This window comes from Ctenocephalides felis, unplaced genomic scaffold, assembly GCF_003426905.1.
Source record: "Ctenocephalides felis isolate EL2017-DRISC unplaced genomic scaffold, ASM342690v1 CF-g0.4_SCAFFOLD_03572, whole genome shotgun sequence".
In the NCBI taxonomy this organism is placed as follows: Eukaryota; Metazoa; Arthropoda; class Insecta; order Siphonaptera; family Pulicidae; genus Ctenocephalides; species Ctenocephalides felis.
This window is the reverse complement of record NW_020539726.1, coordinates 32,393,494-32,418,259: the sequence shown is the minus strand read 5'-3', so window position 1 is coordinate 32,418,259 and position 24,766 is coordinate 32,393,494. Positions and strand designations below refer to the sequence as shown.

Genomic DNA, 24,766 nt, shown 5'->3' with positions numbered 1-24,766 from the left:
TTTTTGAACCATTCAAATCGGTTGATCCGTGCGCCTAAAACCGTCCCGAAAATTGTATCCATACATACATACACACACACACACATCCATTTTTTCTGAGGTATGCAAAATGTTCAGAAATCTTCAAAACGTCGAGAAATGTAAACATTTTCAATTTCGATTTTTGGACGATTACAATAACTTAACCTACTGAAGTTAATAATAATAATAAATGAATGGATTATATAATAAAATATTAGAAATGTTTGGACATTAGAAAGTTTTTTAAAAAAGTAACAATGACTGTTCTTTCCAATACATTGAACAAACCTCCCAATATGTACACAAAAAATGAGGCAACATAAATTAAGTGTAGTTAACCATAAACAAAAATTCTCCAAAAGTACCCTTGTACAGTACTTTGTCAAAAATGCCCACTCGTTTAACTTCAATCCAAATATTTTATATCATGAAATTGCGTACTATTTTTTATGGGGTTTTGCAGAAAGTTTTCTATACTTATGAACGCTTGCAATAGAGTTAACATCAGATCAGATCACAACTGTTACATGATTCCTATTTAATTTTTTTACACTCTTGACAAATAATTAAAAAATCATTCTTTCTTTTCAGTTTTATACGTCCTTCTATTCGAAATTTACTTTTCTGTTCATGCAACTTTATAATATCGACATTCATGTAAGATCAATAGTTAAAGTTAAATCAATTGGTTTCTCCTTAAAATTTATCCTTCAATAATCAGTTTTTTACCGAATTGTTATCCCATAACATCGAAGAATAATACTTTTTGTTTCACATAGCAAACTTCAAAAAAAAAAACTAACTAATACTAATACTGCATAACTAATAATTGCAAACAATGTTCTCTTTGTCTAAAAACAAGTTAATAAACACACTTTTTTTTGATAAAACCGTTATCAGTGAAAAAGTGTTGATGTATAATCAATCATACAGGTAATTATGTTTTCAGTACCCATTAGGAATAAGAAAAATGTAATGTCTACAATATTATTGCCAAAAACCAGCTGAGATGTGCCAGAAATCAAACACATATGAGACACAATATATGTTTGGCAGATGAAATTATATATTGAATTTAATAAATAACACAATAAGTCCAAAATTGCATATACATTATTTTTTTAAACTTATGCATGTTGTATATTGGTTAACTTCACTGAATTATTAAATACAAAAGAATATTTCTACTTAAAAAAAAATGATTTAGAACTTTGTTTCTTTTCTTGATGTGGAATATTTAGCATTGATCTTCGATTGAAGAGTGCTCTATGCACCAGATTTAGAACTAAAGTAATAATACTTATTAAATTATTAGTAAGAAAAATGTAATTTTAGAAATTGTAATTGCCGAAAAGCAACTAATATAGGGTACACGATTTATAAAATTATAGACTATCATATATCAAATCATTGAAGGCAATTATATCGGTTGAAATAACAAAGGTGATATTGTTATTTACCATAGATACTATATTTATTCTTTCTATTCTTCTGCATTTCTTATAGAGGATCCAAAAACTGCAGTTTCCATACGTACGTATATAGCTTATGCTAAAACCATAAATAAAAAACATTATATGAAATATTAAAAAGTATAGGATAGGATATTAAAAAATTTGGAACTAAATTGCAGACGTGGGTACAGGTTTAACATCTGTCGGTAGTCTAGTATATATATATATATATATATATATTATATATATATAATATATTCAGAATATCAATTACAAAGATATTTTGTAACTTACCTGTCCAGAACTGCCGAAGCAGTTCTCCACCATGGCAATCCGCCTTGCATTTGCCTCGCTATTAACTAAAACAAATAAAATAAATTAGAAATCACATACAACAAATTTCTACAATACAAAAATGAATACATATCAATTTCAAATTATTTCTTAAACTAATTTAACATTTGCATATGTTTTAACCAAATCAACTGTTGCACAAGTAAGCTGTCAAAACCTAATTTATAACCATCTAAAAAAACAGTTTCCAATTAAAATGTATATACTTACAAAACGTATATACTCACAAAAAAAGAAAGGATTCATTATAAAACATTATAAAATAGTTTAGAATATTAAATAATATATAAATGTCTTATTTAGGTTTGGCAGGTAGAGGAACATTCACGCTTCGTTTCTTGTTACTTTAGTTCAGAATGTGTTGAACTTTATGTGACATACGTTATTTAATTTGCTGATTGTTTTATTAATAAATAATTATTAATATTTAATTAAAAATAAGTGTATTAAATTAAAATAATTTTAATTCGAGCTCACCTAGCCTATCCACCATGATTCACTATTTTGGTACATACATGCACAACGTTCACATTTACAATAATGACATTTTAGACGGGGCGCTGGTGTATATAGTAATAGTAATATTTCTGATGCACTCCGGGTTTCATCGTAGTACTTCGTATACGTTCGTATCTGATATTTTTTTACATCTCGTGTGGCTTGTTTTCTTCGATGTTGAATCATATGTTTGACTTGTTGAAATAACTATTAGTGCAGGGCATCGTGCTTCAAATCATATTACTGGAACTTCCGACACCGTAATTAATTTTTTTTAAAGCTCGGAAAAGAATAAATAGAATTGTTTAATTTTTTTCAACATTTCTGGAAAGTATGTACACATTTAATAAATTTGAATATTGAAACAAATATCTTTTTTGAAAATTATTGAGTTTTTTGATAAATTTATTATTTCTATTTATAAATTTAACTAGCTGTAAGTGGAATTCTATATTAAGGCAATTATGGCATCGTGCCTTAAGGCAAATTGCTGGAACTTCCCGTACCGTAACGAAATGTTCGTGGAATACTGAATGTTTTCAAATAGATTATTATAAATATTGTAAAATTGTCTAATATTTATAAGAATTATATAAACTGAATTGCAAAGTTGAAATTATTTGTAAAGTATATTAGAACTGTAGTCAGAATTAAAAATAAAATCTGAATTATTTTCGATATACAAAAAATTAAAAAAAAAAAGTTGAAACAAGTTTTTTTTTCCAAAATCAATTATTTTGTTAAGACAAGCAGAAAGTTCTTTGAATCATTTAAATCGGACGCTTAGTTCTCTCAAAAACTGCCATTTTTTACATATTTAGCTCCGTATCTTTGAAATGGCTGGGCCTGCCTTTGCTAAAAACTAATAAACACTTCTCCCAATCATTACTAATTGATGTTTTTAGATCATTCAAATCAGATACTCCGTTCTCCCAAAAAGTCGATTTCTATTTTCTGCATTCTTTTCTCCGTATCCGAAACGGCTGGACCTGTCTTTGCCAAAAACTAATCAGCTATTTTCCCTATCAATAGGAATCGAATGTTTTTTGAACCATTCAAATCGGTTGATCCGTGCGACCGAAAACATGACTGGAAATTTGTATCCATACATACATACACACACACACATCCATTTTTTCTAAGGTATGCAAAAATGTTCAGAAACCTTCAAAACGTCGAGAAATGTAAAAATTTTCAATTCCGATTTTCGGCCCATTACAATAACTTACCCTACGGGAAGTTAAAAATACTGTTTTTTTTTTAAAAAAAAACTTACTTAATAAAAACTCTTTTTTAAAAAAATCAATTTATATATAGTTTGATCCATATTGTCGAAAAGATCTGATTTTCCACCACCAAATAACATTTTTTGAATTTTTTTTAAATCTGCAAAAATGTAGTCAATTCTGTTAATATTAGGTTGTCAAATATCTCCCGTCCGCTTTTTTGCTCTTGGTTTAATACAAAAAGGCGGAAGGGAGATATTTGACAACCTATTATAAATTACTGTTAATACAATACAAGTTACTGTCAACACAATGTTTTTTGAATCATTGAAATCGGATGCTTCATTCTCTCAAAAACTCAATTGCCATTTTCTGAACTCTTTGCTCCGTATCATAGATAAATAAGCATAATAATGCTCAGTATCTCCGAAACGGCTGGACCAACTTTTGCCAAAAACTATTCAGTAAAGTCTCCATATCAATAGGAATCAAATGTTTTTTGAAAAATTCAAATCAGTTCATCCGTGCTCCCGAAAACGTGGACAAAAAATTGTACATACATACGCGCGCGCACACACACACACATACATATATCAATTTTTCTTAAGTATGCCAAAATGCTTTGAAAAGTAATTTTTGTTTTTGAGTTTTGGAGAATTACTAGTGATGTTACTATACAGGAAGTTAAAAAATATTTCATAATTTAACAATTTACTATATACGTTTGACAATGTATGTGTGCCACCATTCAGCAAGTTAGCAAGTTCTAAAAAGTTTTATAAAAACTTCTAAGAATTACTAAATATTGTAACAAATTTCATATAATAAATATATATATATACATACCAAAATATTTATAATGACGTTTTGACACTGTATTCGTACCATCATTCAGCAAAATAGCAAATTCTAATTTTTTTTTGTGGTTTTCTGAAAATAACTGAACATTAGAACAAATTTAATAGATATATATTGGTAGTTTTATCGACGTTGAATTATATTTGAAATAATTTGCAGCCCAATCGTCGAATTAAAAAAGATTATAAAAAAAAAATTAACCTTTTTTTTTGAAGTAAGACTTCTTTAGACGCGACAAAAGAGTAAATCTGTAAAAATGTAACGGAAGGCCGTTACGCCTGAACTGTTCATCATTCGCTCGCGATGAAATCATTAAAGTTTATATTATTTATTTAATTACAGTGAAAAAATAAAACAAATTTAACATTTGTGGCGATTGTAAGAAACGTCAGTTTATTGAAATGATTTCGGTATTATTCGTAGTTTCTATTTATAGAAGTTATTAAAATAGAAAATATTTTTATAGGCAAGACAGATACTACAGCTGCTCAAAGAATAAGATTATATCGCAAGCGAAAAAGTAAAAAAAACAAGCAGTCAATAAATGGATGTTAATTTTAATTACATGAAGTAATAGATTATTTATTATTTCTAAACATTAGGACAATAAATGGGGATGTTAAAATTAACAAATATGTGATATTGAAAATAATGAAAAAAATCTATAAAAAAAACATATACATATATACTAAGATATGGTCGAATTGAGTAAGTTAAATGTGAAGTAATAGATCATTTCACATGTAGTCCAGTCATTATAGTAAGTTTGAGATACCCAACTGTAAGTCTGTAAATACTTGTATATTGACACCTAAAGTTGTCTCAAAACCCTACATATGTTTCGTACACCCTATCATATGCAGGTTTTGAGAGAACTTTAGGGTGTCAATATAAAAGTATTTACAGACTTATAGCTGGGTCGAACTCCGAGATTCTTACCTAATTTAAGCTTAAATGACTAGACTAATGATATTTATGAAAATTAAAAAGATAAAATATTATTTATTAAACGTTTCGACATTTAATAAGTGTCATTATTCAGCAGTGTAAAATCCGTAATTACAATGAATAACAAAAATTTCAAAAATTTCAAAATTTATAACAAATTAAAAGAGAAGAAATATTAATACCAAACCAGAAAAAAACACAAAAATGAAAAATATGAGATACTATTTTTGTAAAAAAAACAAAGTTTGTTTTTATCTAGTTATTTATATTACTCTTTTTGAAAGATTTAGAACAAACCAGTTGAGTAAAATAATTACCGATGCCTTGTCTATGAATGCATTTACCAACCATCATGTAAAAATCTGTTGTTGGTATTAACGATCGTTTATGACGTTTGTTTTTATTCTCTTATGAAATGAAATATTCATAATTACATTATATTATTTCATTGAAATTCATTATTAAACTAATGAAATGAATATTATATCTATATAAACCAAATAGCCAAAAGAAGTTAGGTTACTACTAATGATTGTAGGTTTAGTCTTGCGGCACGTGAATTTTGAGGTTATTTTGTCAAATTTGTCCAAAACTACTGATTTACTTTTAAAATGTCAGTTCAATCAGGTAAATTGATATTGAAAATTCTAACCGAGCAATTTGGGGAAACTATAGCTGCTGTAGGCTACGATTTATTAGACATGGATCCAGACCTGTTGCTCATATTCACTCGACTACAAAACTGCCTATATCAGAAATAAAACACTCATTATGTATCTTAGCCAAATATAAACTGATTACCTTTACATCATCAGCACACCCAGACTTTGCTGAGTACGAACTACTGAATGAAAGAGTCTTTTACATAGTCCGGTACCCAAATACATATGCCGGATAAAAGACAAGTACGGAGACGAAGCTGAGGTGTTGCTCGATGAGTTGCTGAGACTAGGCTCTTGCACGGCTTCAGAACTCATTGTAAGATGTCTTGCAAGGGTTAAGGAACAATATCCGAGCAATCTGTGTGATTTAGTATCTCTACGAGACAAATTTGTTGATATGGTACATGGTAACTATCTTTGTCGGTGTCCGGTTCCAATTACAGAATCATCGGTGCCTTCACTCTTTCTTGATGAAGCCCACATGTTTGTAATGCCTGATATAGACTTGCGAGAGCTATCTAAAATGCAAAATGGAAGTGAAGGCAAACCAGGAGATGAAAACGTTTATTGGGTGTGTAATTTTTCTAAATTTCATCAAGACATGCGTGATGAATTGATGATCAGTGCTATGACACGTAGGATAGATGAATGTGCAGGGGAAGTTATGAAATGTTTATTGCAACAAATGTATGTACGTACCGATGCTTGGGAACAACAATCAAACGCTATACCATTCGTAGAATTGAAACAAACTTGTGCTGAAACTTCTGAGGATAAATATCCGAATATAATTCCGTTTTTGGATCAATATTTAAAAATTATTGTAGAAGATTCCTCACAATTTTTGAAAAAGATAGGGGATGCCAGCGGTGGACAGTATGTTATCAACGTAGCACTTGCTATGGAGCAATTGGCTTGGTGTTGTTTAGAAAACTACATCGTCCAACGGTTTTCTTCTAAATCCGCAAGAATATTCCGCGTTGTACGAACACATAAATTCATCGAGCAAGAGCTCATACAAAAACGTGCTATGATCCCCGATAAAGAAGCCAAACAATTAACATACGAACTTCTTGAAAACCATTTCATCAAACTACGCGTAATAAACAAAGGAGGCCAACAAGGATCCATAAAAAACTTCTTCTTATTCACCGTCGACTTAATGGAATCAGTATACGTGTTATTAGATATGACTGAAAAGGCTTTGCTAAATGTTATGACTAGACGACAACTGAGCATGCAAGAAAACATAAGATTGTTACAGAAACAGCAACGTGTTGAAAGCTTAGTAAACACAATGAAAATTAGAGGAGACCCTGAAGAACATATAAAAGACATCGAAGATACACTTACCCCTGCAGACCACGAAACAATCGCTAAGGCCAAAAGAGAAATGGACATGTTGGGAATATCTGAAATTAAATTAGATGAGACTTTATTTCTACTCAAAATGTATTTATTCTATTCGAAGAAACCAGACACAGTAGGCAAATGCAATTGTTGTAATTATCGTCCATAGATAGATTATTAACAAATAATAATATAAATTTGATAATATTTTTACAACAGACGTTAATTTCAATTGCAAATGTTGTAATCATCTTCCATAGATTATTATTATATTATACAAATATTAATATAAACTAGATAATTGTTTATTTTTCTACAACAGACACAAATTTCAATTGCAAATGTTGTAATCATCTTTCATAGATTATTATTATTATTATTATTATTATTATATTTTACAAATATTGATAGAAATTTTATAATAAATTATGTTTATTTTTTACTTACTATGTACAGTCGCTAAATGATAAATTGTAAACACAGATATTGTTAAGAGTTTGACAAATTACACATATAGAATATATTATGAATACATGTAAATACAAAGGACATACACTAGAATTATATATATATATAATTTATGTTATAAATATAAATAAACTTAATGTTATAGTTGATCTTAAATGTTTAATGTAAGATATGACTAAGATGATGATCAATTTGTTTCAAAATGTAAAATGTTTAGTGAAATTTATTTGCTGGTATTCCATATATATATATATATATATATATATATATATATATATATATATATAAACCATACTTTTCTTTTGCACTATTTATTAAGAATTCAAAATTTTACAAACGTTTTGAGACTCAGTTTGTCTCATCATCAGTCTAACTAATTTAAGTTAAATCACCAAAATATAGATCAGAACTTAAGTTAAATTCATTACACCAGTGATGAGACAAACTGAGACTCGTAACATTTATATAATTTGAAATTTCTAATAATGTAGTTAAAAAAATTTATATATATTATATTAGATTATATTAAATACCGCGCCTTGTTTTTATATTTAAGTAGTATTGCAAATTTAATTATGTAATCTACTTTATCTATTTACTTAAATTATGGCATAAAAGTTATATAAATACCTTGTCATTAACTTAATTTATTCTATGATTATTAATAATTTTATATGTACATTAAAATTTAATGCAATTTATATTAGATATAAAAACAACAAATATATTAATAATTTATTTCATGTTAAAGAATATTATGAATACGAATTATGATTTAAATATCAGATTTACTTCATTAATAAAATTATTTACTAAGTCATTTTAATTGTTTTTGTTAATTTTAAATACACTTTTAACATACCTTCATGGTTTATTTTTTACCAAACAGACCTTGACATTTTAGAATTGTCTGATTGTTTTTACAGATATTATACATAAAATAATTTGACATGTATTTCAGGACATCGCTGAAAAAAATTTACCTTTAAAATATGGATTTTTTGCTCAATTTCTATGAACATCATCTGCGGAAAACTAATTATCTCCAGTTGTGCTAATAGGATCAGTATTATTATTTTTTTAATACACTCATATTGAAGTGAACTTTGTGATGATTTTAAAAAAAACATTGTTCTTGCAATTTCCTTAAAAATAACAATCCTTAAATATTTACAAAGGTTTTACATCCCTTCCCTCAACTCAAATTGATTGAAAAATAAACATATTTTTTCTTTTTTTCTCTGCTACAAAATTCTTTTTACAAATTTGTTGGAGACTTCGTTACATTGAAAGATATTAAATATTTTAAGCCCCGCTCTCCCCTAATATTGTTTTTTCAAAAAAAAAAAAATCGGCTTAATTCTGCAATACGTGTCAAATGATTTTATGTATAATATCTGTAAAAAAATCAAACAATTCTAAAATGTGATATTTTGAAACCGATACTGCCGCATAACAGAAAAATGTTATGGCAAGGCCATGTTATGAAAAACTCTCCATACAAAGTATTGATAAACGCCATGTAGTTAGTGTGTAATCAGGAGTATTTCTCAGGTTGTCAGATATTAAACCTAACCTAGTCAAAAAAATTATCTTAGATAACAGGGTCTTTCTGACACAGCTTCATAACATACGAGTGACGTTACAGTTTTTGTGTGAAACGCCTGGATACACAGCAAATACATGACATTTTGACAGTATTTAGTATGATGATAATGTATGGAAGTTGGAGCGTAATATGGCTTTGCCATAACATTTTTCTGTTATGCGGTAGAATCGGTGCCTTTATTTTACCCAAAATCCGTGCGATTTGTAAAAGAATGACTGTTATATAAGGGGTTTAGGACATAGAAAAAAATGTATAGAAAATTATGAAAATGACAGAAATAAGATTTTGATCAACATGCAGAAGAATTACTAGATCGGAGATTATGACGATATTTTTGTAAATTGACCCCCAATTTTGACTTTAGATTCATCAGTTCATTAGAAAACATGTGACACACACCCAATATATGCAACTTTTTTTATTTTGTAGACCCTTGTAATAAAAAAGCAACGCAAAAAATGTATTTCAAATATCTTGGTCCATTATTACTATGTATGACCTAGTACAGACCTTACCTCATACAAGTACCTACAGACAATAAAATCAATCAAGAGCTTGTCGTTTAATTTCGTCCCAATAAATAATTATTTATTTACTTAAGTCTGTCGATGATGCCATGATATTAGTTAATAAAATTATATTATATTTGTCCTTATTATTTGCAAGTGTGGACGTCGACGTTTCGAACGCAGGTTTTGCACTCGACAAAACAGCACCAGTGGAATTTGCATTCGCATCGCTCCCGGACAGAAATCTTCCGGGTGTTGTAGCCGCGGCCGCAGCAGAGCAACTTGCAGCCGTCCAGGCCGTCCGAAGTCCTGGGAAAAAGTAATATGATATTATTGATGAGAATTTTTTTTCATATTATACTGCATTTTACTCTCAAATCAGTTCAAATGAATCAGATGAATCTATAGATTACCTCGCTCTTGAGCATGTGCGAATAAGTGCCTTAAGGCAAATTGCTGGAACTTCCCGTATCGAAAATTCAAATTTTTAAAAAAGCTTTAAAATTTATTGTAAACTTGAAAAAAAATAGATTTTTGAGAATTTTGTAATTTTTGAAAAATAATTGACTTTTGAAAAATTTGTTTTTTTTTTAATATATTGAAATTTTTACAGAATTGTTTACTTTTTTCAATTGATATCCAAAACTGATAGACCTGCCTTCCGAAAAATTTAGCAAAATGTAGCAAATTTTGTGTTATTTTTAGGTTTTTATTTTTTTACTTCTTGTTTTTTCATTATAAAATTATCAAGTTTTTTACCATTTTGCAATCATGATTAAATTCCAAAGTCGAACAATTTTGAAGATTCTAAATTCATAGTTTAACAAAAAGTCTTAATTTTTGATAACTTGAAGCAATTGTGTCATTATTTTTGACCGTGGCCCTAGAAATGTTACTTACTATTTCGGATTCAAAGTTTAAACTAATAAAATTAATAAAATGTATCCACAACAACCGAAAAATGATAAGAGTTTTACCAAAGCCATAATTAATATTAATATTATAATAACAAGATATTTATATTATATCTTGATAGTTTTTTCACCGTTGAAACATATTTGAAAAAATATTTTAACAGCCCATTTTTCGAAATAAAAAAATAAGTTATTCTTTATTATACGTTTCGACACTCGATGTGTGTCACTAATTAGTATTCACCAGGTCAAAAGCATGAATCTTATACATCTTAATAAAAATTAAATTTTTTGATGAAAATAAACACAAAACCATAATTATTAGAAAAAAATTATATTATTTAAATGTATAATGGAGCAAAAAATCAATCTACTCCGTAAAAGCGACAGAACCAATGTAACATTTTTGTGTTAATTTTTGTCATTTTTTTTTATTTCGATGAATGGGTTGTTGAAACATTTTACAATTATATTATATATATATATATATATATATACGTATCGATACTGTATGTGTGTCATCATTCAGCAAATTCATATTGGGAAGAACACTAAAATCAATTTTAGCTTAGTAAATGATATATATTCTTGAGAATATTTTTCAGCCAAATTGACAAAATGAGAAAATGAGAAAATCTTGAAATTAGTTACTCTGTACGTTTCGACACTGTATGTGTGTCATCATTTAGCAAATTCATATCAGGAAGAACGATAAATATTCTTGATATTTTTCTTCAGCCGATTTGACAAAATCAAAAATGATAAAATCTTGAATCATTCATTATGTACGTTTTGACAATGTATGTGTGTCATCATTCAGCAAGTTTATACTGGGAACAACACTACAATCATTCTACTTTGATAAATGATGTCATAAACTACATACTTTTATTTTTGGTCATATTTCAAGTTTTGATTTCTATAATTTTATTACAAATCAATATTTTATTTCCATGTTTCTTTTCCTATTATGATTTGCTAAATTATGAAACATATACCGTATATCGTTTTTTATTTCGAAAATTTGGTTAAAAAAAATTACTAGGCGTAAGTGGCATTTTGCCTTGAGGAAAGTTTCATGATCTTTTCGATGTGTAAATAATCGAATTGATCAATCCCATAAATTCGAACTGTAAGTCTGTCTTAAAAATACTTAATATTTTAATTTAAAATATATTTTACATTTAAAATTAATATACCTGTTGCACACTCTGCCATGTGTTCCTAAACTGCCAGTAATTTGATTCTTGACGCAATAATTAGGCGAGTCTTCAATGTAGACCAGATCTCCTGGTGAAGGCATTTTGTAGCTGGTATCTCTGATTTGGAGCTTTCCACGTTTATTTATTCGGACTTTGGTTGCACCATCATATTTGTCTTTTAAATAATCACCTAGAAAGAAAATCACAATTGAAAAGGACAAATGACTAAAGACTAAAAGATATATCATTATTAGTAAGCACTTATGTGAAATGGCAATTGTATTCTTGAATGCGCAGCGAAGTTGTCATTGCTAGTCAATTACTAGAATTTTATGACTATAAGCTTCTCTAAAGTATAATATAAATTTTCACCATCTCATTTGACAAATAACACCTCAAATTTTACTATTACTATCACCAATGTTGACATTAACGACCATTAAATAACACTGTGTGGTGCGTGTGGTCCATTCCTCAGGGTGACCATTCATTCATTTATGTCTGATGATGACCGATACAATGTCTTCTTGTGTAGATTTTACAAGAGATTAGTAAGATAGAAAGGGAACCGTCCTTATCTGTACTTATCCGATGTTACGCCTTAAAATCGATGTTAATTTACGACCCATGATAAAAGAAACATCGAAGGAACGGGTTATTAAATGCATATGCACATGTTGCACGAAAGAGATGATTTGTCAACGAAATCGGGTGAGAAATTATTCAGATTTAAAAAAAACATACTAAAATGAAAGGTAACCAAAACTTTGATTATCGTAATTTAAGATTTTTTAAAAATTGTTTTTTTTAAGTTTCGAAGTTTTTTCAAAATTTGATTTTTTTTTGACTAATATGTACTTCTATTGAAAATTTTGAAACCCAATCAAGTCGGTTGAACGAAATCGAACGAAATCGAAAATGTCGAAAATGTCGAGCACATTTATTTGAATTGTATAAATATACTAGCAGTACATGTTCACTCTTCACCGTGTTTTACCTTCAATTAAAATTTTGAACAAAAATTCTACCTTTCTACCTGTTTAGCAGTTTGTCAGTCTACAGTTTACCCGCCCACCAATGTACCTGTCAACGTGTTTATCAGTTTACTAATTTACCTGTCTACCAATTTACCTATCTACCAATTTACATATCTACCAATTGACATGTTTACCAATTTTTTTATCTACCAATTTACTAGGTTACCAATTTACCTGTCTAGAAATTTAGTAATCTAGCAATTTACGAGTCTACTAATTTACCTGTCTATAAATTTACCTGTACACCAATTTACTTGTCTACCAATTTACCTGTCTACCAATTTACCTATCTGTCAACTTACCTGTCTATCAATTTACCTGTCTCCAGATTTTCCTGTATATTAATTTACTTACCAACCTATCGATCAATTTATATGTTTATCAATTTTTCTGTTTACCAATTCACATTTCATCCCGTTCTACACGTCTACCTACTAATTAACCTGTCAACATTTGTCTATTTACCAGTCTGTCTACATACTTGTCTACCTACCAATTATCCTGTCTACCAATTTACGTAACCTCCCAAGTTACTTATCTACCAGTATAGCTATCTACCAATTTACCTATCTATCTGTTTACGTATCAATCTACCTGTTTATCTGTTTACCTGTCTGCCAGTTCACCTGTCCACCAATATACCTGTCAACCTATCAACCAGTTTATTAATTTACCAGTTTATCAATTTACTCGTCTACCAATTTATCTGTCTACCAATTTACCTGTCTACCAATTTACCTGTCTACCAATTTACCTGTCTACCAATTTACCTATCTACCAATTTACCTGTCTACCAATTTATCTGTCTACCAATTTACCTGTCTACTAAGTTACCTGTCTACCAATTTACATATTCTCCAATTTACCTGTCCACCAGTTTACCTATCTACCTAACCTGTTTACCTGTTCATCAATGTACCTATCAATCTACCTGTTTCTGTTTACCTGTCTGTCAGTTTACCTGTCCACCAATTTACCTGTCATCTTAAATATCACTCTACCAATTTAGTTGCCAATTTACCAACCAATTTACCTGTTTTAAAAATTCACCTGTCCACCGCTTTGCAACAATTTACCTGCCCGTCAATTTACCAGTCTATCAATATACCTGCCAATTAATATACCTGTCTACCAATTTACCTGTATACCAATTTAGCTATCAACCTGTGCATCAATTCACCATTTTATCTGCCAACCAAATTACCTATTTACCAATTTACCTGTAATGTATTTATAAATATTTTTTATATTTTTAATTAATGAATTTTAGCAATTGTGATTATTATTAGATACATGTAGAACTTTTATTCGCGTTTATTCGAGAATTTTGAATATAAGGACAGCATTTATTCTCATTTTTTGAAAAGTTACTAATTATACAGATATATATTTAATATGTCAAGTCTTGATTAAACAAAAATATTGCGCCAGTATCAGTTTATAAATGATACCAAAGTATCCTGTAAATAAAAACAAAATGTATTTCAACTTTGTTACATGTATTTGGTATTTTCTTCGATGGGCGAGTTTGTTGAAGTTTTAAAATTAATCTCTCAACAAGCAAAAGACCGGTCATAAAGTACTTTTTATTATCATGGGACGACACGAGTACATATATTTAAAATCAATAAAAAAAGTAAATTACATGGTTATTTTTTATTTTTCTTGTCATCTCTTCTGGATGTAAAAATTCACTGAGTAAAAAATGGACTTGATTTGGAACATATTATTTTATAGTCTGAGAAAATGCTTCGTTTTCGAAATATTATCATTTTATTGGATGCTTAGATACTTTTTTCATAATGATGTAGTACGTAGGCGCAAACGATATCCTATAGCTTTTCGATTTTATTAAGAATTTTTTTCAAGTTGACATATATCAAAATCTTGTTTTTTTATACGAATATAATTTTTATATCCAATTTACTTACCAATGTCTCTAAAATTGGCAAGTTGTTGCCAGCAAGTGATGAGACTGCAGGAGCCACTGACTCCGTGGCACTTGCAGGTGACTTTGGATTTTGCAACCACCGCCTAGAAAAAAAAAATTAAAAAGTAACATCTAGTTTTCTCCATAAATTGTAAAAAATACTTATAAAAATTTAATACAAATTAGATAGATAGATAATAGATAACATATATATTGCATAAATAATTATACATTGATTTAAAAATACAAATTATTCTGCTGTATATATAACTAACAGTATCTAAGATAAGTAAAGTAAAGCACATTTACAATTTAAATTTAAAATGTATATTTTGAATTTATCAAAAAGAGGGAATTAACCAAAAAATGTCTGAATCGATTTCCCGACTATACCATTTCTGGATGACACGATGATTTAATAAAACTTAATTTCGAGATCAAAACAAAACTATGTTACGCTGCGTTTTTCATATAAAATTGTACTAAAAACCGTCAAAATGTTATGTATTTGCTGTGCAATCAGGCGTTTTACACATAAAATATAACTTCACTCATATGCTATTATGACACATCAGACAGATGCACTTATGATAGCATCGTTTTCTGGACTTTTGTTCGTTTTCTAGGTTAGATTTTCTATTTAAAATGCCCGACTGAACATGAATCACATAGAATTTTGACAGTTTTCAGTACCATTTTATATGAAAAACGCAGCGTAGCATAGTATTTTACGACAGAATCGGCTTATTTATTTAATTAATAATTACAATTTATTTAATTAATAATTTCAATCCCACAACAAAAATTATAATTATTCGAGCACTTTATCGCTCAATATAAATATTCAATTCGAATATCGTCGTAAAAATACTTTTTGATTTACGGCGGGCATTAAAAAAAAGTCTTATCGTCGGTTTTACTTAAAATAGAACCTGTAGGTAGTAACCTGATCGAATTATCTCACCTTAAGTAAATGTAAATTTAAAAGCTTTTATATTAAGATATCTAAGAGAATTTATTAAATGTGTATATAGAATAGAGGACAGAAGGAGCTGTGAACATTTACACATAGCGAATAAAATTTTGAATTAAAAATTAAGATGTAATTTGAATGATTTAGTTTTATGTTGTTCCACCAGACTCATAATTCTTGAAATAAACGTATAAATTTATAAATTTATTCGACCTGATTTTCTTCAAAATGTTCTTTTAAAATTTATTTCAAATACACATTTTTTCATAAAATTGTTTTGAAGATTTTTTATTTGCATTTAATGCTGTCTGTACATTTCTACATTATAAAAATCAGATGTCATTTTTAAATACGTTTTCTCTCTTAGTATGTTCAATGAATTACTTATCGCGTCGACCATAATTTTTATTTATTTCTGAACAGTCTTCTATAATATAGTAGCAAGTTTTTTTCAGAAATTTACAACCTAAATCACTTGAAAACAATTCGAGCTTTACTTTCCAAATTACCTGTAGTAAATTTAATATTTTTAATACAATTAAATATTTAAGTTTTTTACACTTCAATTTTTATTACGAGCACTTATTAATTTGTTATCATTCTTTCCAAAACTTTTAAGTATTTTTCGTTAATTTTAGCTCAAATAAATTAAAGTTTTTATATTCAATTGCGTTAAGAATATGATTTTTCATAAAATTTATAGTATAGCAAAATGGTCTTAAAGTTGGTTTAGTATTTTTCTTATATATGTTTTATTATAACACTATCCATTTTATTGTACTCAAAAAATGTTGTCTACACCTGACGCTCATCATCTCTATTAGATTTGAACCATATCTATTTAATTAATAGTACACTTTGAGAAACTGTCACATGATATCTTTGAAAAGTTATGCCAATTAAGGCCAAAAGATAAAATATCTATTTATTTGGTGTACGTGGAGAGATTCCATAGTAATCGGATTAAATTTTATATAAATCATTTATTTTGTTAATAAATAATTATATATAAAAATTTCAAGTGCAATTAAATTTTTATTATAGTTTATATCAGTATTTTATGTGAATGCTTTTCATCGAATTTGAATCAAGATTTTCTGAGCTTATAGAAAAACTTTAATTTAACCGCTCCATTCACTAAAACATTTTCAAAAGAATTCTTAGATATTGGCGACGGAAAACTAGATGCATCAAATTATCGATCGATTTTTGCATAATCTCTAATTCTCAGAACTAACCTTCTGTATAAATGTACAAGTAGTACATAATTCATAAATTGCTTGCAGAAATAGCAATTTTAGCAAAGAAAAATGTAAAAATTCAATATCAAGGAGATACAACAGTTTTTGAAAGAAATCTAAATATCATACAAACCTATGGCAAATTTATAAATTTTTTCAACTAAAATCAATTTTCGGATTTTTCTCCGTAATTAAAAAATTAATGAATTATTGAAAAGCGTGGTAATAATATATAAAAATCTTGAATATTCAAATGTGCCAATTCCATTTAAATGGAATCTGTTCCAGGCTAGGCTAGCATATGGCTAGCAATTGCAATGACTATTAACATGTTCCAGGAACATTTACTAGAAAATTCAATTCACTTATGAGTCTAGACAATATTAGAATATAATATATTCATGATTATAATTAAGAATAAATAAGAAAAATGTGATGTCTACATTATTGCTGAAAAGCAGCTGAGATGTGCCAAAAATTAAAAAATATAAGATACAACTAATGCATGTCGTGTTTTGCCTTACTTTACTAAATTTTTTCACAATGCAAAAAAATATTTAAAAATGATTTAGAATTTTGATTCATGTGTCAAAAATTCATTTGTTTGTCATTGGATATGGAATATTTAGCAAGTTGATATTAGATTGAATAGTGCACATATGAACTAGATTTTACAATTAATTCACCTAAGAATTGACATAAACAATAATGTTTATTAAATTATTAGTAAGAAAATTGTTCTTTAGAAATTATAATTGCCAAAAAGCAACTAATATATCGTTCGAGATTATGAAAATTGTAGACTAAATTATTGAAGCAATTATTTTGAGTGGTAAAATGAAGTGTGATATTGTTCTTTTACAGCAGATACTATATTATTATTTTCTGAATTTCTTATACTGCTTATGCTAAGACCATAAATGAATCACAAAAGTATGACATCAAATATGATATTAAAAAGTATAGGATAGGATATTAAAAAATTTGGAACTTTTGTATTGTAGACGTGGGCACAGGACAACGTCTGACGGGTCATATATATATATATATATATATATATATATATATATATATATATATATATATATTTCTATCTCTATAACGGTGTCGTAATAAGAACCGACGCCTTCTCAGTAGTTTCGATGCAATGTGAAAGCAATTTGAAACTTTTATTTTCCGTGTTCGCGCTTATCGAAAGGTGGAAATTAAATGCTCCCAGGCCAAAAGTGAAATGGACAATTTGTAGATAGTCGATAGTACATCGGCTACTTCTACATAAATTATATACTATTAGATTATCTATAATCTATCTAATACATGCCAGATTATACTTGCTTTCTTTCACATCGATGACACCTTTAGTCATAGAAAAATAGAGAAATACATTACCATGGCACTAGAAATTAGTATGATATCGTGAAATTATACAAATGTATGAAATAATTTCAAATCAACAAGTATGCCTTATCTAAATGACAAAACTTATGAACATGTTTGTTATTTATTATTTTTAAAACTTATGGTTGATTCTACCGTAAAATAGATCAGTATTATGACAAGGCTATTATTTTTTTTCAATTTTCATACAAAATGGTACTAAATGCTGTCAAAATGTCATGTATCTGCTGTGCATTCAGGCATTTCACACATAAACTGCAACGTCACTCGTATTTATGAAGCTGGGTCAGAAAGACCCTGTTATCTAACATAGTTTTTTTGACTTTTGTGCGGTTTTAGGATATGTTTTCTATCTAACAACTTAAAACGCGTGTCTGCACAGCAACGACATGACTTTTGACAATATTTAGTATGGAAAGTTCTTAAAAGGCTTGAATAAACATTGGTCTATTTTACGGCAGAATCGCCTTCTTAGTATCAAATCCTTACTAACATTCTTAAGTTAGCTGAACAAGTTCTTCCTAATTTTCTGACTTCTCCCAAGTTATTTCTTCTAAGGTCGGTGGTTCTTGGTAAAAAGAAAATAAAAGACTAAAAGTGAATAAAATCCTTTCTTAATGTGTTAACGAAAGCTAAAATGAACAAAACGTAAACGCCATGCAATATATAATAACAGTAAAAGAGTTGATGGTAAAAAATGAATATCAAAACTAGTGGTGCATGGCATCGTGTCTTAGAGCATATAGCTGGAAATTCTCGTACTCTAATTAATTTTTTTTAAAAGCTCTAAAATTTTGAAAGAATCGACTTTTTTTGAAAATTTTTAAATTGAAAAAATATTGAAAACGTATCTAAATTTTGAGTAAAATCGACTTTTTTAAATCCTATTTTTGTTTAAAAGGTCGGTTGTTTTAAATAAATATTTAAAATATTTTGAAAATTTTGAAACTCATTTAAATCAGTTGATAATTCCAATTTTTTACTAATTATTATCGAAAATATCAAAAAAATTGTTTGTACTATATTTGAGAACGCTAAACATTATAAATTCTGGTACGGAACCAAAAAATTGGAAACAAAATTTATACTTATTACTAAAATATCACATAGGCTGAGGCATATGTCTAATAATCATTTTTAACCGCTAAATGGCATTTTGGATCTCCTAAATAATTTAGCAATTTTTTATTCCGTCAATACAAATAAATTTTTTTGAAGCATTCAAATCGATGTTTCGATCTTTCAAAAATTGTCATTTTTGAAAATCTAGCTCTAAATCTCCGAAACGGCTGGACCTGCCTTTGCCAAAAACTAATCAGCAACCCATCAATAGAAATCAAATAATTTTAATCAATCAAATCGGTTGATCGTTGTTCTCAAAATCATCGACAAAAATTGTATCCGCACACCATACATACATAAATATTTTCCAAGGTATGCCAAAATGTTCAGAAACGTTTGAAACGTAAAATAATGCATAAGTTATCCTTTTCAATTTTTTTGCATTTACTATAACTTACTCTACGCGAAGTGTAAAAGAGATTTTGCTCTAAGAAACGTAAATTCTTTGCGGCGTATGTGTATGATCCAAAACATGAATAAGATGCAGATTTAGCAACTTTTAAAATTGTGAGGATTTATGTTTAAAATTTTGACACTTTGATTTTAATTAGACCAACAAAGCCGAGAAAGGGTTTTCTCACTTGGAAAAATATATACTTCTATATATATTCTTGTAAAAGGTATATAACGGACTAGATTTTTCTGATTAAATTGCAAAAGCTCAAGCCACTACGCCATGGCAAAAGACAAAACTTAAATTTGAAACAGCAATATATATAAATCAATAATTAATTTCGAGTTATAATAATCTCAAAAAAATCGTTTCCGTATTTTTTTTCTAAAATAGCCGATTGCTTTGGAAAAAAATTCAAAATTTTTAGGAAAATTCAAAGTACATATAAAAAAAGTTCAAAATATAAAAAAGAATTCAAATTTTTCAAAAAAGTAAAATTTTTTCAAAAAAATCAAAATTCTCAAAAAATCAGATATTTTTCATAGTTTTCAATAAATTTCATAGGTTTTATAAATTTTTAAATTTTTAGTACGGGAAATTCCAGCAATTTGCATTAAGACACGATGCCATGCACCACTAGTTTTTTTTTAACACTTTTAATTAAAATATTTTCTAAAATTTTCTACCAGCTTCCTTATTATAAATTATATGACGGCCGGTTGTTCAGACACTGAAGAAGATCGCTCACTTCTTCACCGTGAGTTCGCACAATGCGCCTGAAAATTATGGGCAATTACGACACTCGCCGACGCAGATTCAGAGATCGAGATCGAGATCTCGGGATCGAGATCACGATCCACTCCGAGATAGCAAAGATCTCGAACCGAGATACTCCGAGAATTTTTTTTAGACACTGAACTTTACTGCACTTTATTTATAATGCGCTATTTGAAGATTAATTGCACTTCATTTGGTAAAGATGTATAATATAGGTTTGTTGATAAAGCATTTTTTAACTTTGCGAAGTAGAAGTTTATGTTTTCATCAAAAAATCCGATCGCTAATTTTATGTTTTCTCGACGTTTCAAGCCATTCTGAATTGAATGAGACCAAATTTGGAAAAAGTATGTGTGTGTATATATGTGTGTGTGTATGTGTATGTAAACAAATTTTTTGCCGTAAATCGAGGTTTTCCCAAAAACGATAGGACGGATTTCAAAAATTTAAAAGCCATTTGATGTATCTCGATGAGGACTACCGTTTGTCAGTTTTGTGCGACGATCGGCCAAACCGTTTCTTTGTAAATAGCAGAAAAGTGAAAAAAATTTCGTCCACGTTTTAGCCTGCAATTCGGAATCGATTTTGAAAATTCAAAATCCGTCGAAAGATATTGGTTGGGAATCATGCTGATCAGTGTTTGGTAGAGATCGGCCGGGCCGTTTTCTTGTAATGAAGTGTTAAATTTTTCTTTTGACGATTTTTATTATTTTTATATTTGACGTAGTCTTCTAGATCATACTAAAATATTACGGCCCTACGGAACTTGTTTAACTTTAAACATTCTTCAAAGTTTGCAAAAATTAGTTTAGTTTTTTTCATCGACGTTTGCTCAAAAACGACTGAACCGATTCCAGAAATTTAAAAGCTCTTTAATGCATCTCAATCGTTTATCGTTTCTCAGTTTTGTGCGACGATCGGCAGAGCCGTTTCTTTGTAAATTAAAAGAAGTGTTAAACTTTTTGTCCACATTTAAGCTTATACTACCGACTCGATTTAAAAAAATCAAAAACTGTTCGAAAGATATTAGTTGGGAATGATACTGATTAGTTTTAGGTGAAAATCTACCAAGCCGTTTTCTTATAATTAACTGTTGAAAAAAAAAGCTGATTTTTATGGAACCTTTTTTGGTGATATATATCATGGTCTTATAGACCTTACTTAAACATTACGGCCTTACGACAAGTAGTTTAATTTTAAAAATTCACCAAAGCTTGAGAAAATGAGTAGTTTGTTTGACGTTTGTTAAAATTAAAATTAGATGATTTACTTGGTATAACGATAGAGTACTTGGTCTTAATGAACATATACAAAATCATTAAAGTCCTACGGAAGCTGGTTCAATAATAAAATTTCTTGATTTGTGATAATTTGCGTTTAGAAAATACTCCGAGTTAACGTGATCGTTCGTTTTTAATTATGTTTAATAAATCCACTCGGAATACTTTTAATCTCTAATAAATTAATAATTTTTTATTGATTAAGTCGATTATTTACACATATCGGGAAATTCTTGCAACTTGCCTCAATGCAAAATACCAATACCAACTAGTTATATTTCGGATCTAATGCAATATATTATTTTTCTCTATCGCCTTGCAAAACGTTTTCAGTGCATTAGTTGCGGTTATTTTTACAGCAAAACATTTCATCAATGACGGTCATAAAATCTTTGCAAAATATTTATATTATTATTGCCAGCTACACTGCCGCCGTTGCGAAATATGGGAGACTTGTAAATGATTGTATATAGAAATATGATTTACTGATTTTGAAATGTGATATTACTGAGATACAAAATTAATATAATTACTATCATTTAGTTGAATGTTGGAAAATCTTACGTTTTTGTTATTATAATAAAATCAGGCTTTGCACGGAACGTTAAATTTAACCAGTGGTGCATGGCATCGTGCCTTAAGGCAAAGTGCTGAAATATCCCGTATCAGAATTAAATATTCGAGGGTCACAGCGAGTTAGTAATCATCAGTAGTTCCATTCGCACCAAAAAAATGTGCAACTCCTCTACATTTAGTCTACACACAATTAAGTACAACGTGTTTCCGATCACCAATCACAAAGTAGACTGGACGTCCGATCCCAACCAATGAGAATGACATGTCATAATATATATATTTTGTTAACAAATATTTTGTAGTACATTTTTATAAAGTCGAAAATTTATAGAGTTAATTCATTTTAAAATTAAACTTTTTGATATGATAGTTCAGGAATTTGCTTTCGTTCCAACTCTTATACATCATGCATACACATAGTAACCTTCAGATCTAAAGCTGCTAAAATAAATAATTAACCAAAGTGAATAATCAATTAATATTAAATAAATCCTCTGTATCATCTATAATCCATATCGCATCACTTAATTAAATATCCTCATAATAAATCCCTAAAAGGCGATACTGTCCCAATCACCGCCGAGGCGCCTCGTTTCTCTTCTGTTAAGATTGGCGGCTTTAAAATCTTGCAGCTGAAAAAGATATTAAAAAGAAATAAAATAAACTCAAACACGAACCGAGAATGCCGACTGAGGAATTAAACGATAAAACGTCCAGTCTGCCTTCGATGTATTTTCGAATAAAAATTTATCGGTTGCAGAATTGAGCGATCGAAAATATACGACAATGTTAATAATTATTTACTTTGAAAGTATTTCAAATACTGAGATTTATATTCCGTTTATCGACAATTCCTTTCTCGTAATAAATAATATCAGAAACACAATTACTTTGTGTTTCGATTTGATGTTTATATTGTTTTGCAATTAGACCGGTCGAACGGAAAGCTTCTGTTGGAGGATTTATTGAGAAAAGTCGACGGCAGTGCAGATAAATATAATAGATTTATAATATAATGTCACGAACAGAAATCTTAGATTGTAGATACTCAGAAACAGAGGCGGAAAATATTATAACAAATAATATATAGGGTACAATGGGTTTTAAAAGTCCGCGGATGAAAAGGTCTACCATCGATATCTCAAATACAAGTAAAGTTAAGAATTTTTCAACAACAATATTTGTAAGTAGAAGAAACATTCTTACGACATTGCTATCAGAAGATAAAAAGGCAATTAACAAAAAACCCTTCACAAAAGTATTTTCTTTCGTTGTTAGTTTTTCTGGTCGTGAGCACTGTTGTTTAGTTTAAGGGATCCTAATGTAATTTTTAAGTAACCGTTATTTTATTGTTTTATAAGATGTATTGTTAATTTAGAATTAGATTTAACCGTTTTTTTCATATCACCTTCATAAACTTATTTGTGGGTGGGGTAAAAAGGACCATCTAAAAATTTACCTGGCAAAGGTGTAAACAATAAATAATAGTAAATAAAAAGTAAACTAGCGGTGTATAGTACGCATACACACACATAATTTTTTTCTGAAACGTGAAGATATGCAAAAATCTTCATTTTTGATTTTCCCCCCATTACTATAACACTCTACGGAAAATTAATTAAGTTAAAAAGTTAAAATTTTTAAAGAAAGGAATTAAATAAATAGTTATGCCGACTCTGCTGATGAATATTTCTGACAAAATACTAGATCAAGTGTTATTTATGAAATCTCTGTAAAAAATGTAGCCAAGAAATTTATATTCTTCATTAGTTAAGTAATTTAGTTATTTAGTGATATTGCTTTAAATTTAAAATTAAAACAGTCCCTTTTTACTCTTTGTACGAGACAAAAAATACTACGACTTAGGCGACTAGATACCTTAATAATACCGAAAATAAATATTTGAGTAAAACGTAAAAATGCTTCTTTTCATAAAATTTAAATTTCATTAATTGTAAATAAATA

At 28.7% G+C, this 24,766-nt stretch overlaps 2 protein-coding genes and 1 pseudogene across 2 annotated transcripts in view; 1 reads left to right on the top strand and 2 right to left on the bottom strand.

The window, feature by feature from the left end:
• LOC113388368 (protein Wnt-5b-like) overlaps positions 1–977 on the bottom strand; it is a 60,571-nt gene extending 59,594 nt beyond the window's left edge. The window contains exon 1 of the mRNA XM_026625754.1: positions 974–977. Within this exon, the coding sequence (XP_026481539.1) occupies positions 974–977 (4 nt within the window). The remainder of the gene's footprint in view (positions 1–973) is intronic.
• A 4,993-nt stretch (positions 978–5,970) lies between these two features.
• Positions 5,971–7,566, top strand: LOC113387901 (annotated as a pseudogene).
• Positions 7,567–9,800: 2,234 nt separating this feature from the next.
• On the bottom strand, positions 9,801–24,012 carry LOC113388367 (protein Wnt-5b-like). The gene is made up of 5 exons (XM_026625753.1): positions 24,008–24,012; positions 23,379–23,433; positions 15,042–15,144; positions 12,071–12,263; positions 9,801–10,266 (listed from the first exon to the last, which is right to left on the bottom strand). The coding sequence occupies exons 1-5, from the start codon at positions 24,010–24,012 to the stop codon at positions 10,104–10,106; spliced, it is 519 nt and encodes a 172-aa protein (XP_026481538.1). The 3' UTR covers positions 9,801–10,103.
• Positions 24,013–24,766: the final 754 nt, after the last annotated feature.